This window comes from Melospiza georgiana, unplaced genomic scaffold (assembly GCF_028018845.1).
Source record: "Melospiza georgiana isolate bMelGeo1 unplaced genomic scaffold, bMelGeo1.pri scaffold_29, whole genome shotgun sequence".
In the NCBI taxonomy this organism is placed as follows: Eukaryota; Metazoa; Chordata; class Aves; order Passeriformes; family Passerellidae; genus Melospiza; species Melospiza georgiana.
The window spans coordinates 7,983,230-8,000,063 of record NW_026652215.1 but is presented as its reverse complement, the minus strand read 5'-3'; the positions used below and the strand labels follow the sequence as shown (position 1 = coordinate 8,000,063).

The window sequence follows — 16,834 nt, the reverse complement described above, 5'->3', positions numbered from 1 at the left end:
ACAGCTGGCTCTGTGATGTCACACAGTCCCATCTATTATTTCTTACCTGATCAATGACCCCAAAGAACCTACTCTGTAATGTCACTGCCCACTCCGTGACCTCACTTAACCCATTCTGCGATGTCACACAGCCCCTTGCTGGCATCACAGATGCTCTGTGCCTCTCTCATCACAGCCACAGTGGTGCCTTGATCACACAGCACCTCTGTGACACCACAGCCGTTCCCTGAGGTCACTGTGCCCTCTCTGGGACATCCCCCGGTGTCACTGTGGGTCAGGGGGGACAGGTGGCCTCCAGGCACATTTGGGCCCCCGTGCCTGCAGCCCCCAGGGCCGGAGGTGCCCAGCAGCTCCCACAGGCTGCAGAACATCCACACCACCCCCGACAGCCACAAGTGTCCATCCTGGTCCCAGTGGAGCTGGCACCGCTTGGAATCCCAGCCGGAGCGTGGCTGTGGAGTGGCCACCAGGCTCAGCGGGGGGGGGACCCCCGGGAGCCCCCAGACCCGCCTGCCCGCAGGTGCCCACGGCAGCCCCAGGGCTGTGTCCGTGCCCGTGTCACTGTCCCCCGGGTGCCCACGGCAGCCCCAGGGCTGTGCCTGTGGCTGTGTCACCGTCCCCCAGATGCCCGTGGCAGGCCCAGGGCTGTGCCCGTGCCTGTGTCACCGTCCCCCGGGTGCCAGGGCTGCACTTCCCTCTTGGGGACGGAGCCCTGCGCGGTCCTGGCCCCCCAAACCTTCGGGGGTGCTGTGGCGATCTCACCTGGATGCAGACGCTCAGCAGGATCCCCCTGTGCCCACCCCTGTTCCCACTCCTGTGCCCATCCCTCACCACAGTGTCCCCAAGCCCCACAGGTCCCGCGGTGCCCAGGGGCCGGGATGCGGACCTGCCCCTCCTGGGGGGATTCTGTCCCCTCCCTTCCCCTGTCACCTTCGGTCAGGGCTGCTCAGGGGGTCCCGGCTCTGGTTTGCCACGGCCCCAGGAGCCAGGCAGGGGCCACCTCCCTGCAGAAGGAGCGCTGAGCATCTGCCCTCAGCTGGGGGTGGCCATGGAGGAGAGCCACGGAGGAACGAGCCTCCCGCAGCCGGGGAACTCCCCCTCTTGCGCCGGGCCGGGGGGCAGCCCCACATTCCCCACAGCTCTGCTCAGGCCAGGCTGCTCTGGGCACTGCCCCATGGCCTCAGCCCCTGGCAAGGGCACAGCAGCAGCGGCAGCTGCCACAGGACTCAGCCCCACCATGGGGCCATTGTGGTACTCTGAGCAGTTCCACAAGTCTTGGAGCGTTGGGGAGTAGGACGGTCAGGACAGCAGGACAGATGGAGATGAAAGATTTCTGAAGCCAGGTTGTGGAACTTGTAGTTTATTGCAGAGGGCCTGGGTGCTGGGGCCCTACTTGGAGCTGCCAGGCACAGCTCGGAGCAGGCCCGGGGGAAGAGAGGGGTAGAGAGAATGAGAGGGTAAGAGAGTAAAAGGGTAAGAGAATAAAAGGGTAAGAAAGCAAAAGCATAAGAGAGTGAGGTTTCCGTTACAATACAATAAATCTTCTTCTGTGTTGAATATTCTATTTCTCACTAACCAATCTAGTACAATATACAAATCCTATAGCACTTACATACAGCCTATAAGAATCATTACATTACCACACTGTGTTACATTTTAAACCCTAAGAACTCCTCTTTGGGCCCCTTCTGCCAAGTTGGCAGGGTCTGCTCTTACCCTTGACCTGTCTGCAAGCAGAGGGTATTGTTTCATCAAAAGGCGATTATCTTCAGGCCGGCCACACTATTGTTTCCAGTTTTTTAGTAACTAAGGTATCTCAAAGCCTGCTTTCATTTCGATCTCTCTTATAGTTTCTATATTCGCAAAGTCTTTTGCCAGACAATCATATTTATAAGCCATTCCTGTTTCATCTTCCCCAACACCATGGAACCAAGGAAACCATTTTGACACTGCAAGGCCTCATGGAAGCAAGGGGCCATTGTGCCAATGGGGACCCAGAGAGACCACTGCGATATCACTGGACTTGGAGAAGAAAAGATCTGTTGTGATACTATGGGGTCTCATGGAACCAAGGGGTAATTCTGATGCTGCAGGGCCTCAAGGATCCAAGAACATGGAAAAGTTCTGGTTGGCTTGGCCAAGCTGACCTTGGCATGTTGAGGGTTGCTTCTCATCTGCTTCTGAAACTCAGGAGTTCTGTGCTTTCCTTCCTGTGGGAAAGAACTCTCCTCTTCCTCCAGAGGTTCATGGGTGGAATTGGGATTCTACGTTCAAATTCAATTATATCGAAGGATGACTCCTGTATGAAACCTGCCAGAACAGACAGCTCTGGATGGCCTTGGCATCTTGGGGGCCACATCTTATCAGCCTTCGAAACACTGGGGAGGCAAGCTTTTCTTTCCATGGAAAAATCATTTTTCAAGTTCAGGTGTCGATAGCCAAAATTGGGAATCCGCCTCCAAAATTCTTTATATCCAAGGACAGCTCCCAGACAAAAGCTGCCAGGACTGTCTAGGTTCCCTTGGCTTCCTGAGGGCCAGCTCTCATCTGCCTGTGAAACACTGGGGCTCTGTACTTTCCTTCCTATGGAAAAGAACTGTCCTTCTTTTCCAGGTGCCCATGGAAATAACTGGGATTTAGCCTCCCAAATTCCATTTAAAAAAGGATTGCTCCCAGACAAAAGCTGCCAAGACAAACAGGTCTGGCTGGCCTTGGCCTCCTTAGGGCTGCCTCTAATCAGCCTTTGAAACACTGGGGCTCTGCCATTTCCTTCCTGTGGAGAAGAACTGTCATTGTGGTGCAGGTACACATGGCTGAAATGGAATTCTACCTCCAAAACTCCCCAAATATCCAAGGGTTGCTTTCAGACAAAAGCTGCAAGGACAGACAGGTCTGGTTGGCCTTGGCCTCTGGTGAGTGCCTCTGATCTGCCTTCAAAACCCTGGGGCTCTGTGGTTTCCTTCCAGTAGAAAAGAACCGTCCTGCTTCTCCAGGCGCCCATGGCCTCAAACACATGAGCATTGTACAGGGACAGCGGAGTTCTGTGCTCAGTGGGGTGGAGACTGAGGACAGCAGAGGAGAGCCCTGAGAGGGATTGAAGGGCGGTTTCAGTGATAGTAGATCCTTTTGACATAAAAGAAAAAGGTAGAAAAAGAAATTAATAAAAATGGCAGCTGGGGAGGTCCAGACTGGACAGCAGGAGAAAGAAATTTCCCTCCAGGGCAGGGCTCTGGTCCAGCACCAGAAGGAGTCTGAGTCAGCCCAAGGCTTTGTGTGGGCAGACAGAGGCAGGCAGGAGGCAGAGCTGTCAGCAAAGGAAGGGGCCAGCCAGGTGAGGCAGCCAGGGGATGAGTTTTACAACATGGCTTATGAGGTCCAAGACCTGTTCCACATTGCCAAAAGATGGCTGCAGCCTTGGGGATATTTAGTTGGCCAACACGCCTGTCAATCACTGTTACAAAAGGTGACCAGGAGAGATTTACGTCAGACTCTGTCAGTGGTTTGGTTCCACTGAAGGACAGAAGTTTATTCATTATTGTTTTCATTTTGAAAGAATGAGCAGTGATACTGGAGTCTTCTGTAGCAGGGGACATGGCATACCATATGGAACATATGGCAGGGACACTGTAGCACAGCCTGGGCAGCACTTTGGCCATGGCTGCTGGCCCTTGGCCTGAGGCAGGAGCAGGAGACAAATGACCCTTGCAGGCCTGGGGCCTCATTGCCTCCTTGTCCCTGCTCAGCAGCCTGGCAGAGGCCGCCCCATGCTCCTGCTCTTGCCATTGCCCATCCCCACATGCCAGTGCCCATCCCGGGAAGAGCCCTGAGCAAGGAGGGAGGGACAGGATCTGCCTAGCCAGGGGCTGGGGCTCAGGCCTGGGCCCTTTGCATTCCTCAAACACATCCAGGTGTGCTCAGCACCAGAGACACCTTTGCCTTTTTTGTCCCCCAGCTGTCATCACTGCCTTCAGTGTCCTGCTCTAACTGGAACCTGGGGACACTTTCCCAGTCTTGTCCCTCAGTGAGACCCATTAAAACTTAAAGAAACTATGGAGTTTAAATTTAAGTTCTTCAGAAGTTTCTGAACACTCTCTCACTGACAGTCTGATGTAAACAACACCAAATCCCTGAGAGGCTCATTAAAGTCCTTGTGGTGTTTCTGTGCTGCTGAGCTTTAAAGGAACAGCTCTTCCCAGGACCAGCTCCTCTCCCAGCCCAGCAGGGCTGAGGGCTCTGCCTGCAGGCACTGAGGGGACAGCAGCCAGGCAGAGACAGGCTGAAGGCAATCAGGATTGGGAAGATATTGAGCTGAGACTTCACTTGGGGAAGCATCTTCACAGCCCTGTGCATGGTGAGTGTGTGGGTGCAATGCAATGACCCTGTGCTCCTGGAGGGATCTCCTGAAGCCAGCACAACTCACAGCCTGGGGGATGTGTCAGGAGGACTCTCCCAGTTTCTCTGTGGCACGGGAGGAGGAGGAGGAGGAGGAGGAGGAGGAGGAGGAGGAGGAGGAGGAGGAGGAGGATGTGCTGCAGAGCAGGGCTGCCCTGGGCACCGTCACAGGGACAGGGCAGGACGGCTCCTGCTGCCAGGGACGGCTGCTGGGGGTGAAAATGGGGCTGCAGCCAGGGCTGCTCAGAGCTCCAGCTCATGCCCAGCTCATTTCTGAGGGGAATTTCCATGAACTCCTTCAAGGGTGGGGTTTCCTGCTTGGATCTCTGCTTTCCTGAATCTTTGCTCCCACTTTTCCCGGGCTCAGCTTGGTGACAATGGAAACTCAGCTGTGCAGGGCACAGCAGGGGCTGAGGCTCTTAAACCATCACAGTGAGGATTCCTGGGAACCTCAGCAAGTGCCTGCACCTTCCCAGCCTCCAGATCCATGCAGCATCACCTTTCCATGGTGCCCAGGCTGGGGGAGCTGTTCATTAATCCCTTCAGGGCCGAGCAGCTGCAGGGCAGGGCTGGCCCAGGGGCTGGGCTGGGCTCTGGCAGCTCTGGCAGGGAAGGAGCCCGGGGCCACAGGAGCAGGTGGGGCTGGGACAGCTCCAGCAGCAGAGCTGTGGGCAGGGAGGGAGGGAGACAGTGCTGAGGGAAGCCCTGCTGCAGGGCAGATGTGGCACCTGCCAGGCCTGCCCTGCAGGGCAGACACTGCCCTGAGCAGCACAGCTCTTGTGTCCCCTCGCAGCCAGCACAGCCCTCAGCACAGGGGCTTGGGGCCCTCAGTCTCTCCTGGGCCAGCAGAGCAGCCCCAGAGATGAAGGGCATCTCTGTGGCCATGTGCCCATTCCCTGCTGACCAGGGCCTGACGGCCACTGTCCTGTCCTGCTGCTGCCTGGCAGGGGCTGGGCAGGACTGGCCAGGGAAAGGCTTTTCCTCAGGCCTGGCTCTCTCTCCTTGCCTTGCCCAGGTGCTGCTGGCATTGCTGAGGGGCTCTCTGCAATGGCAGTTCCAGCTGCAGGGCCAGGCCCAGCCCTTGGGCTCCTCCTGTGCAGGCTGAGCACAGCCATGGGGTGTCCCAGCTCCCTGTGCCCGGGGAGCTCTGGGCAGGGCAGCCTGGGAGGCTGGCAATGAGCCCACTGTCCTGACTCTGGGAAAGGCAGGAGCCCCTTTGTGTGCCAGGGATCCCTCGGCTCTCAGCTGTGTCTCCTGGCAGTCCAGGGTAACATGGGAGTGGATCTCAGAGAGGTGCAAGTGCAGGGCAGCTGGAACAGGGGAGAGGGACAGAGCAGCTCCCCTCAGTCGGCACTAAGCCTCAGAATATTCTTGTGCTTCTCTGGACTCTCTGTTCTCCCCAGGTACAGCAGAATCTCTTGTTTTGCCTCCTGTTATCCCCATCCCTTCACCCAGGCAGTTCTGCAGCCTTACAGGAAGATTCTTTATCCAAGTCTGAACACCAGGACTGGTCCCTGCCCTCACTGTTCCCCTGCACTGACTGGGGGTCAGGGCTGACTCCCAGGTGTCCTGCAGGCCAAGGTCCAGCTCCTGACACAGCATTGGCCAGCAGCAGTTGGTGCTCCAGCAACAAAGGTGAAGGACGATCTCCTAGACATAGACAGGGGGAGGTGTTTAGTGGCAGGAAAGGGTCTATTAGAAGGAGCTTTGACTTTTCTGTGAGAAATTTCCCCCAGTTGTCCCTGTCTTTCCTCCTTCTGTAGGTTGAAATGTGCAAACACAGGAAATGTCCAACAGCAGCTCCATCAGGCACTTCCTCCTGCTGGCATTGGCAGACACACGGCAGCTGCAGCTCCTGCACTTCTGCCTCTTGCTGGGCATCTCCCTGGCTGCCCTCCTGGGCAACGGCCTCATCATCAGTGCCGTAGCCTGCGGCCACCACCTGCACACGCCCATGTTCTTCTTCCTGCTCAACCTGGCCCTCAGCGACCTGGGCTCCATCTGCACCACTGTCCCCAAAGCCATGCACAATTCCCTCTGGGACACCAGGGACATCTCCTACTCAGGATGTGCTGCTCAGGTTTTCTTCTTCCTTTTTTTTATGTCAGCAGAGTTTTCCCTCCTGACCATCATGTGCTATGACCGCTACGTGTCCATCTGCAAACCCCTGCACTACGGGACCCTCCTGGGCAGCAGAGCTTGTGCCCACATGGCAGCAGCTGCCTGGGCCAGTGCCTTTCTCAATGCTCTGCTGCACACGGCCAATACATTTTCCCTGCCCCTGTGCCATGGCAATGCCCTGGGCCAGTTCTTCTGTGAGGTGCCCCAGATCCTCAACCTCTCCTACTCAGACTCCACCTTCAGAAAAATTTGGATTTCCTTGGTTGCTGTCTGTTTAGCTTCTGGCTGTTTTGTGTTCATTGTTTTCTCCTATGTGCAGATCTTCAGGGCTGTGCTGAGGATCCCCTCTGAGCAGGGACGGCACAAAGCCTTTTCCACCTGCCTCCCTCACCTGGCTGTGGTCTCCCTCTTTGTCACCACCGGCACATTTTCCTACCTGAAGCCCCCCTCCATCTCTTCCCCATCCCTGGATCTGGCCCTGTCAGTTCTGTACTCGGTGGTGCCTCCAGCCCTGAATCCCCTCATCTATAGCCTGAGGAACCAGGACCTCAGGGCTGCAGTGTGGACACTGCTTAGATGGTTCAAGAAACATTAAGCTGCTGGCCAGTTTCTGCAAATCACATGTAATAAAATTCCTATTTGTTACTACTTGGGTTTGGTTGTTGATATGTTCTTGTCTTTCTTTTGTTTTAGTGTTGTTTTTTTTTTTTACAACAAAGAAGGGTCAGTGTTTGTGCCATTTCTTATTAGGTTTCTCTCAAAATTCACGGTGGCCTCAGACTGTGTCAATGAGGAGTTGTGCTCTCAGCAGCTTTAGACAGAATAAAGGATCTCCCAGAAAACTTTTCACGAGAGATCCCCCTTTTGCTGCCTTCTCTGGAGCTACAGCAGCAATGTCTGTGTACAGAGCTGGGAAAGATCAGTGCTGGCCCAGCAGCTGTGCCCAGCAGCAGCAGCACTTGGTGGTGCCAGTGCTGCTGCCGTGGCCCTGCCCCGCTGCCCTGGTGGCCCTGGTGTTGCTGTAGGGCCTGAGTGCTCTCGGGGCCGGGCACAGCCCTGGGGGTGGCAGTGCCAGGGCTGCAGCAGGGACAGGCCATGGGCACTGCTGGGGCAGCACTGACGCCTCAGGCCAGGGCCTGGGGGCTCCAGGCTCCTTGCCCAGGCTCTCTCAAGAACACACCCAGGCCAATGCTCAGCACTGAAAACCCCCGTGAGCAGCTCCAGGCTGGCCGTGGGCAGGCTGGGGGCAAACAGCATGGCTGGTGCTCTGCAAGGGCCCTGGGGCAGACAGGAAGGAGCAGCAGAGCAGGGACTGATCTATCCCCAGTGCACTGGACAGGCCAGGGCAGCGTCCCAGAGCGTCCTCATGGAGCTGCCAACAACATCCCCCCTCTGCAGCCCTGGCCTCTCCCCCAGCTCACACAGGTGTCCCATCCTTGCAGGCACAGACACGGCAGCACTGGCTCAGCAGCCCCTGTTTGCATTGCACACAGCAGGGGGAGCATCCCCATGCTGTTGGTGTGGGGACATGAACCTGAGGGAGCACAAATGCCATCAGCCCCTGGGGCCAGCAAGGGCTGGAGGACACCAGGGAAACCACTCAGCAGTGTTGTGGCCTCTGCAGTCAGCCAGAAAGTTTGTTCCCATGAGCTGGGAGTTTCCTGTCCTCTTGCAGATGCTGTTGCCGCTGCTCCAAGGATGGTTCCAGAGAGTCACAGAATCAGCAACAGTGGAAAAGACCTTGGAGATCATCAAGTCCAACCTGTTCCCTGACACCCCCTTGTCTCCCCTGAGCCTCCTCTTCTCCAGGACAAACAACCCCAGCTCCCTCAGCCCCTCCTCACAGGACTTGTGTTCCAGACCCCTGCCCAGCCTTGCTGCCCTTCTCTGGACATGCTCCAGCCCCTCCATGGCCTTCCTAAATTGGGGACCCAGAACTAGACACAACACTCGAGGTGTGGCCTCACCAGTGCTGAGCACAGGGGAACAATCACTGCCCTGCTCCTGCTGGCCACACCATTCCTGAGCCAGGCCAGGAGCCATTGGCCTTCTTGGCCACCTGGGCACACTGCTGGCTCATGTCCAGCCTGCTGTCCATCAGTCCCTGCAGGTCCCTTTCTGCCTGGCCGCTGTCCAGCCACTCTGCCCCCAGCCTGTAGCACTGCAGGGGTTGCTGTGGCCAAAGTGCAGGACCCGGCACTTGGTCTTGTTCAGCCTCAGCTTGTTGGATTTGGGCTCTGGATCCAGCCTGTCCAGGTCCCTCTGCAGAGCCCTCCTACCCTCCAGCAGATCCACACTCACACCCAGCTTGGTGTCATCTGCAAATTTGCTGATGCTGGACTCAATCCCCTCATGAAGATCATCAGTGCAGATATTGAAATCCATGCTGGCTGGCTCTGATCCCTTGGCCATCCTGTGGGTGCCCTGGGATGGCACTCAGGGTGATCTGTTCCATAACTTGGCGGGCACCCAGGTCAGGCTGACAGGCCTGGAGTTCCCCAGCTCCTCCTTCCAGCCCTTCTTGGGGATGGGCTCACACTGGCACCTCCAGTCCTCTGGGACCTCCCTGCTGAGCCAGCACTGATGGTAAATGATGGAGAGCAGCTTGGGGAGCTCATCCACCAGCTCCCTCATCCCCCTAGGATGGATCCCATCTGATCCCACACACCTGTGAGCATCTGAGTGGCTCAGCAGGTCTCCAGCTGCTTCCTCCTGGATTGCAGGGGGGCTGTTCTGCTCCTTGTGCCCATCCACCAGCTCAGGAGAACACTTGTCCTGAGGACGACTTGACTTATTTTTGACAACTGAGGCAAAGAAGGGGTTAAGTACCTCAGCCATTCCCTCATCTTTGGTAACCGTATCTCCCCTAATAATGAATGGAGATTGTCCTCATACCTCCTTTTGCCATTAATGTATTTATATAAACATTTTTATTATCCTTCACAGAAGTGGCCTGGTTAAATCTTAAGCTTTCACCTCTCTAATTTTCTTTCTGCATGACCTAGCAACATCCTTAAACATTTCCTTAGTTACCTGCCTCTCTGTCCGAAGGTGATGCACCTTCTTTTTGGCCCCAAGTTCCTGCAAAAGGCCCATCACATACACAACGTCCCCTGTTGGCTAAAGTACGCCTCAGAGGAGGAAAATACAGGAGTCCATAAATTAAGAGGGAAAGCAAGCTAGTAAAGTAAAAGAAGAAGAGGCTGGGAAGGCTAACAAGATCGGGGACCCCCCTTGACCACTTACTTCCTCCTACCCTTGCAGTACCTCAAATCTTTCCTCCAATTCCTCTTTCTGTGGACCCAATTCCTCCTCCTCTCCCAGCTCTCATTCCTTTAAAACCTCCTAACCCAGTTATACCTCCAACACCTTCCCCTCAACCCTCTCCTTACTCTCTTTACCCTTCACTACTGTCCCCTTACCTCAACCATCTCATACACCCCTTATTCACCAGGAAGTTCCTGCTCTGCCTCCCCACCACAAATGAGAAGCCAAAAAACATCTCAGAATCTCATGCCCAAGAGTGAAGTTACCCAGTCAGCCTCCACAGTTGATATTGTAACACCCGGACCAAAGTGGCTGAAGTGGAAAAATTGTTCCGCCTCAGAGAAGTTCTCATGGGTGGGGCGGCCAGTGAGATTGGATTTGTAAATGCTCCTTTTACTGCATCTGAATTTGGAAACTTTAAGAAAGAATTGTGAAATTTAGTGGAAGACTGAGTAGGAATAGCAAATGAAGTTGATCCATTTTTAGCCGTGATATTTATACATGGGGAGAACTGAACGCCATCTTTAACAATCTATTTTCCCTAGAAGAGACTCGATTAAAAAGAACTGCAGGAATGAAAATTTGGGAGTGAGAAAACCAGCCCGGGTCCCCAGGTGACCAAAAAATGCCTTCAGTGGAGCCTGACTGGGACCCTAATCAAGAAGAGAGGAGAAGGGATATGAGAGATCACAGGTCCCTGATGACCAGAGGGATAAAAAATGATACCAGGTTAGCGTTTGACGGCACGCAGGAAAAAGATGAGACCCCAGCCACATGGCTTAATAGGCTAAAGCAAAGCTTCCAGATTTACTCTAATGTTGACCCAGATAGCCCAGAAGGTCAAGTCCTTCTCAAGGTACAATTTATAACAAAATCCTGGCCAGATTTTAGATGAAAGTGAGAAAGAATAGAGGACTGGCAGGAAAAAAGTATAATGAACTGCTTGAGAGAAGCCATAAGAGTATATCTGAGAAGAAAAGAAAAAAAGACAAAATCAAAAGCTAAAATTATGGTAGCCATAGCCAGAGAAAGTGTAGGAGCCAACAAGGATGGGCCAGTAGAACCACTTAGAAGAGACAAAGGTTTTATTGGACCAAAAGGGGCGAGGGCTCTACTCAGTGACAAATATTGTTATTGCTGTGGAGAGAAAGGACACCTAAAGAGAAATTGTAAGAAACTCCACTTAGATGAAGCCATAGCCTGGGAGCAAGAAACTCTAGAGAAAAACTTAAGAAGAGATGAGAAGTATGCGGAATAGGGGTGTCAAGGGTTCTATGCTCTAGGGAATTTAATGAATCATCTAGAAGAGCCCTTAGTATATTTAGAGATTGATCCCCAGAATGATGAATTTGAATTTTTATTTGATACCGGAGCAGACAAGTCATATGTGACTAAAATACCAACAGGAATCACAGTTGGTAAAAAGGTCTGCAAAGTACGAGAGGCCAAAGGAGAACCATTTAAAGCCCAGATTATAGAACATGTAGAAATTAGAGGAAATTCAAGAGAGTGTCAAGCTAAGTTCATTTACATCCCCAAGTAAGGTTGTAATTTATTAGGACATGATTTACAAATAAAATTGGGAATTGGAGTAATGCTAAAAAAAGGAAAAATGGTAGTACAAATAATGGTCTTAACTAAGGGAGACACAGATGAAATCAACCCAAACATGTGGGTGAGGGAGGGAAAAATTGGTTGTTAGAATATTCCACCAATAGAAGCAGAGATGCAGAAAGACATCTCCCCCATTCAGCTAAGGCAGTATCCAATTTCCCCAGAGGGAAAGGACTACCCCAGTAATTGACCAGCTATTAAAGGAAGGATTTTAGAACCATGCATGTCTCCACATAATACTCCCATACTAGCTGAGAGAAAAGCTGATGGAAGGTATTGATTAGTACAAGATTCAAGAGAAGTTAATAAAGGAATTGTTGCGAGGCACCCGGTAGTACAAAACCTGTACACCCTTTTAAGCCAAGTACCTAAGGAGCATGCATGGTTCTCTGTCATGGATTTAAATGATGCCTTCTGGGCGTGTCCCCTGGCTGAAGAGTGCCAGAACTGGTTTGCCTTTGAATGGCAGGACATTGAAAAGAAAAGAAAACAGCAACTAAGGTGGACACGTCTTCCCCAGGGGTTTAGAGAATCCCCAGTCTCTTCAGCAAGCTTTAGAAGAACTCCTAGAACAGTTTAAACCTGAGAATGGGGTACATATTTTACAATATATTGATGATTTACTTGTATCAGGGGGAGAACAAGACAACGTTAGATGTTCAAGCACACTAGCATCTAAATTACTTAGGGGAAAAAGGCCTAAAAGTATCACAAAAGAAACTGCAATTTTTGGAACAAGAAGTAACATATCTAGGACATATAATCACCCAAGGGTATAAAAGGTGAAGCTCCAAGAGAATTTTGGGAATTCTGTCCATCCCTGCCCCAAAGACCAAAGGAGATATTAGAAAATTACTAAGTTTGTTTGGATATTGAAGATTATGTCTTGATCAGTATACTAAAAGTGTTAAATTTTCATATGACAAATTGATAGACTCAGAGCCCGTAACCTGGACCTGAAATGATGAGGAACAGCTTCGGAATCTGAAAACTAAATTGTCTTCTGCCCCTGTACCAAGTCTACCAGATCTTAGAAATAAATTTGACCTATTTGTAAACGTGGAAGAGGGGATAGCTTGCGGAGTCCTTACACGGGATAGGGGAGGATGCAGGAAGCCGGTCGCATCTCTCTCCAAGTTACCAGATCCAGTAGCCAGAGGGTGGCCAGCCTGTGTGCAAGTGATAGAGGCAACAGCTACCCCAATAGAAGACACACAGAAACTAACCTGAAAGGGGAAGATCCGGGTTCATATCCCACACAATGTGAAAGATGCTTTAAGTCACAAGGCCCCTCAGTGGCTAACCGACGCCCAAATACTAAAGTATCATGTAATCCTAATAAATACCAAGGGTCTCAAATTAGTCACTTCAAAATGTTTAAATCCAACCCAGTTCCTCACAGGAGAGCTGTTAACAGACCCGGAGCATGATTGTTTAGAAATTATTGAAATGCAGACCAAAGTGAGAGAAGACTTAGAAGGTGAACCTCTCCCATATGGGAGAATTTTTTTTACAGATGGATCATCATGAATGGTAGCCAGTAAAGAGGTGTCAGGGTATGCAACCATAGATGGGCAGAACGTGCAAGTTGAGGAAAAAGGAAAGCTACCCTCAAATTGGTGTGCCCAGTGGTGTGAAATCTATGCCCTGAAAAGAGGGCTAGATTTACTAGCAAAACAGTAAAGAATTACCTATACCGACTCCCGGTACACATTTGGGATTACCCATACGTTTGGAAAAACATGGGAAGAACAGAGGTACCTAAATTCTAAAGGCAAAAATTTAATACATGAAGAGCTTAGAAAATTAGTACTAGAGTCCCTAAGGAAACCAACAGAGATAGCCAAAGTTCACATAAAAGGACATCAAAAAGGAGACGCCCTCAAAATAAAAGGAAATTGATTAGCTGATCAAGTAGCAAAAGAAGTAGCCTTGGAACAAGGTAGTCCAATTCAAATTCTTAAGATAGAAGGAACACCTAGTAGGGAAAGAAAAGAGGAAAGACCCATCTTTGATGAGAAAGAATTAAGAGAGTTAGAAAAGATGAGAGGACAGCAAAAAGAAAACGGAGAATGACAGACTCCTGAAGGACGGCAAATTTTAAATAAAGCTCCAGCCTGAAAGGTGATGACAGAGTTATATGAGTTGACCCATTGGGGAATACAAGGATTACGTGACCACTTTCCAAGGGATCAAACGTGCATGGGAGTATGTACCATAGCAAACACAGGTACCAAGGGATGTTTAACTTGCCAACAAATTAATCAGAAAATAATGAGAAGAGTAGTATCTGATCTGGGGGAAGAGAGTTGGCCTTACAGCCATTCCAAAGTGTGCAGGTAGACTTCACAGAAATGCCCCCTGTCCAGGGACACAGACACTTATTAGTGACCGTGGATCACCTCACCCATTGGGTAGAGGCATTCCCGACCAAAACAGGGACAGCCCAAGCAGCCACAAAACCAATCCTAGAAAACATCATTCCCCGATATGGGTTGATAAATAATATCGATTCTGACCAAGTCCACATTTTACAGCCCAAGTCTTACAAAAAGTTATTGAAGCCCTGGGAATGAAATGGAGGTTGCACAGCTCATTGGCATCCCCAGAGCACCAGAAGAGTAGAAAGGATGAATAAAACCATCAAAAATGCGTTAACTAAATTAGTTACAGAAACCCAGATGAATTGGCTTAAATGTCTACCCTTAGCACTGTTACAAATTGGAACAAGGCCTCAATCAGGTATAAGAGTCTCACCTTATGAAATGATGTTTGAACTCCCCTTCTTGATAACCTTAAATAGCATTGGAATTTATCCAGAAGGAGAGACAGCCACCCAAAAATATCTAAAGGCTATAGGAATTATGTTAGAAGATCTTAGGAAAAAGATCAAACCTCAAACCTTAGACACTAAGGGACACAACATCAATCCAGGGGACTGGGTGTTAGTTAAATCATGGAACTCTGCACCTTTAACCTCTAAGTTTGAAGGCCCTTTTCAGGTCCTACTCACCACCAATACAGCCATACAGACCCAAGAGAAGGGGTGGACACATACAACCCAGATTAAAGGACCTGTACCACCTCCCACTAAAGAGTCAAACCCAACCATATCCCCTACTAAGTCTTCTAATGAATTTATACATTAAATCGGATTCTAAGATTACAAGCAGTAATTGAAATGGTATCAAACTGAACCTCTCTAGCTTTAGACCACATAAATGACCAACTATCCCAGACTAGAACTGTAGTGTATCAAATCAGACTAGCAGTAGATTATTTATTAGCTGATGATGGAAGCATATGTGGAAAATTTAACTCCTCGAGTGCTGCTTAGAAATGGATGACCGCAGCGAAGTAATTAGAAATATCTCAAAGGAAATCTGGAAGTTATTTTATATTGGAACACAAGAATGGACCCCTACATTCGATACCAGCTGGGGGGACAATTTCTGGTCATTAAAAGGAAACTGGTGGGTAAAACCAGCCTTTTTCACCTTATGTGAAATTGCTGGTTTAATCCTCCTACCTTGCATGCTCCCCGGTATAATCCGAGTTGTAACATCTCCTGTACAAGCAAGTTTAATGATACCAAAAGAGCTTAATAAGAAAGAAGTAAAAGTAATCATGATAATGAATGATCAAGAACATCAAGATGCCAAGCAAATTTACAACCAATATTAAAAATTGTACTTTCAAGAAAAAGTAATTGCTAATTGATGCAGGCTTGAGCCCAATTGAACAATTAGAGGGGGAAATTGTAGAGAATACATTGTTAAGGGAGTTGAAATAAAGTTCATTGTTAAAGGAGTTAATATAAAGTTCCAACGTTAGTCATAGATTGTTTGTTGAATGTTTAACAGTTATGTCAAGTTCCAATGCTAGTTAAAGGATTTATAATTATGTAAATCCCCTCACTGTAAGGTGTTCCCCCCACTGCTCCTGTCAGCGTTCAGAAGCACATAATCACGAGAGTGATTCTATGCAGGTGCTTTTATTGAGGAGCTCTGAGTGTCAGGGTTACAACCCCAAATCTGTCTCCGACATGCATTCAGGACAAACATGTTTTTATAGTCAATCCTTATATAACTTTAATGTTAATTATTAAACTTCTATTGTTTTATTGTATACATAGATTTCAGCCAAGCATGGGCTCATCGTGACCCCCCCCCCCCCAAACATCTAACATAGTTTCTCAGAATTCTTCTAATGATTATACAATAATTGTATTTAATTACTAAACAATCATCACATCTACCAATTATATCTTTTATCATATACTGCTTACACAGGTGCAAATTCACATGATCTGGCAAACACAAAGCCTAACATTTCCAGAGTCTATTTTAACATTTTTCTATGGCCCCACTATGTCTAGCTTCTTTCTAATTCCCCGAATTTTATGATTTTAGAATCTTCTACTATCATTCCCACTCCCATCTAAATTGTTGAACTGCCCAACACCATAAAGAAGAGGACTGTGTCAGATAATAACCAAATATGAAAATCCCAGAAGACATAACAGAAAAGAATGACCTAACGAAAACCCCTAGAACAACAAGCCACCATGCAAATGAAGAATTAAATTAACGCCTCTTACCAGAGAAAACATAAGACAACATCAGGACCGTGGCCAGAGCTTTTTGCCTTTGTCACCCTAACCAGAGCAGGCCAAGAGCAGCACAGGGACCATGGACCTGAAACCAGCGGTGCCTACCCATAGACTCTTGAAAGGAGAGAAAACCCAGCCCTGCCAGGCCTTGCTCAGCATTGCAGTTCCCTGCTCAGAGCCTTGGGCTCCCTGCAATCCTGCCCTCAAGGATCTGCTCTCACCAGGCCCTGGGCAGCCTTTGGCACTCCCTGCCCTCACTGGGGCCCAGCCATGCTCCAAGGCACTTGGAGTTTTGCTGCTGACTCCTTGAGCAGCTTCTCCATCCTTCTCTGCGTGCCTGAGGCTCTTGGAGCCAGCCCCAAATCCACCGTGGGGCTGGTTAAAATATAGAAAGGCCTCAGGAGTTCTTTGTCTCCCTTCCATTGTCTTTGAGTCTACAGGGCTTGTGCAGTGATTGGAGTCAGTTTGGAGTTCTTTTCAGGAGGAAGATTCCAATGTGCACCTCATGATTTTTCTTTTCAGTCAACGGAATATTTTTTTTTTGTTTTCATTTCAGAGAAGAAGGGACAGAAGCATTTCCCAGGTGATCTTGATGCTGAATGTCTCCTTAGGAGGTCTGGGCAGGGAGAAGAATGAGTCCCTTGCAGGCTGACCCTGTCTGGACAAGCTGCTCCTCACCCCCAACCTCACTCTGTCTGACATGGCCCACCGGGGAGTGACATCTCAAAACACATAAAAAAATGAAAGTATTTTTCCTTATAAAAAAATTTAATTAATAAATAAAGTTATAAACATAATATTCTAATTTATAATTATATTTTTATTATT

At 49.8% G+C, this 16,834-nt stretch overlaps 1 protein-coding gene across 1 annotated transcript; it reads left to right on the top strand.

Annotated features, from left to right (window-relative positions):
• Nucleotides 1-6,178: 6,178 nt before the first annotated feature.
• LOC131096414 (olfactory receptor 14C36-like) lies at nucleotides 6,179-7,108 on the top strand. The gene has a single exon (XM_058044752.1). The coding sequence runs from the start codon at nucleotides 6,179-6,181 to the stop codon at nucleotides 7,106-7,108; it is 930 nt and encodes a 309-aa protein (XP_057900735.1).
• Nucleotides 7,109-16,834: the final 9,726 nt, after the last annotated feature.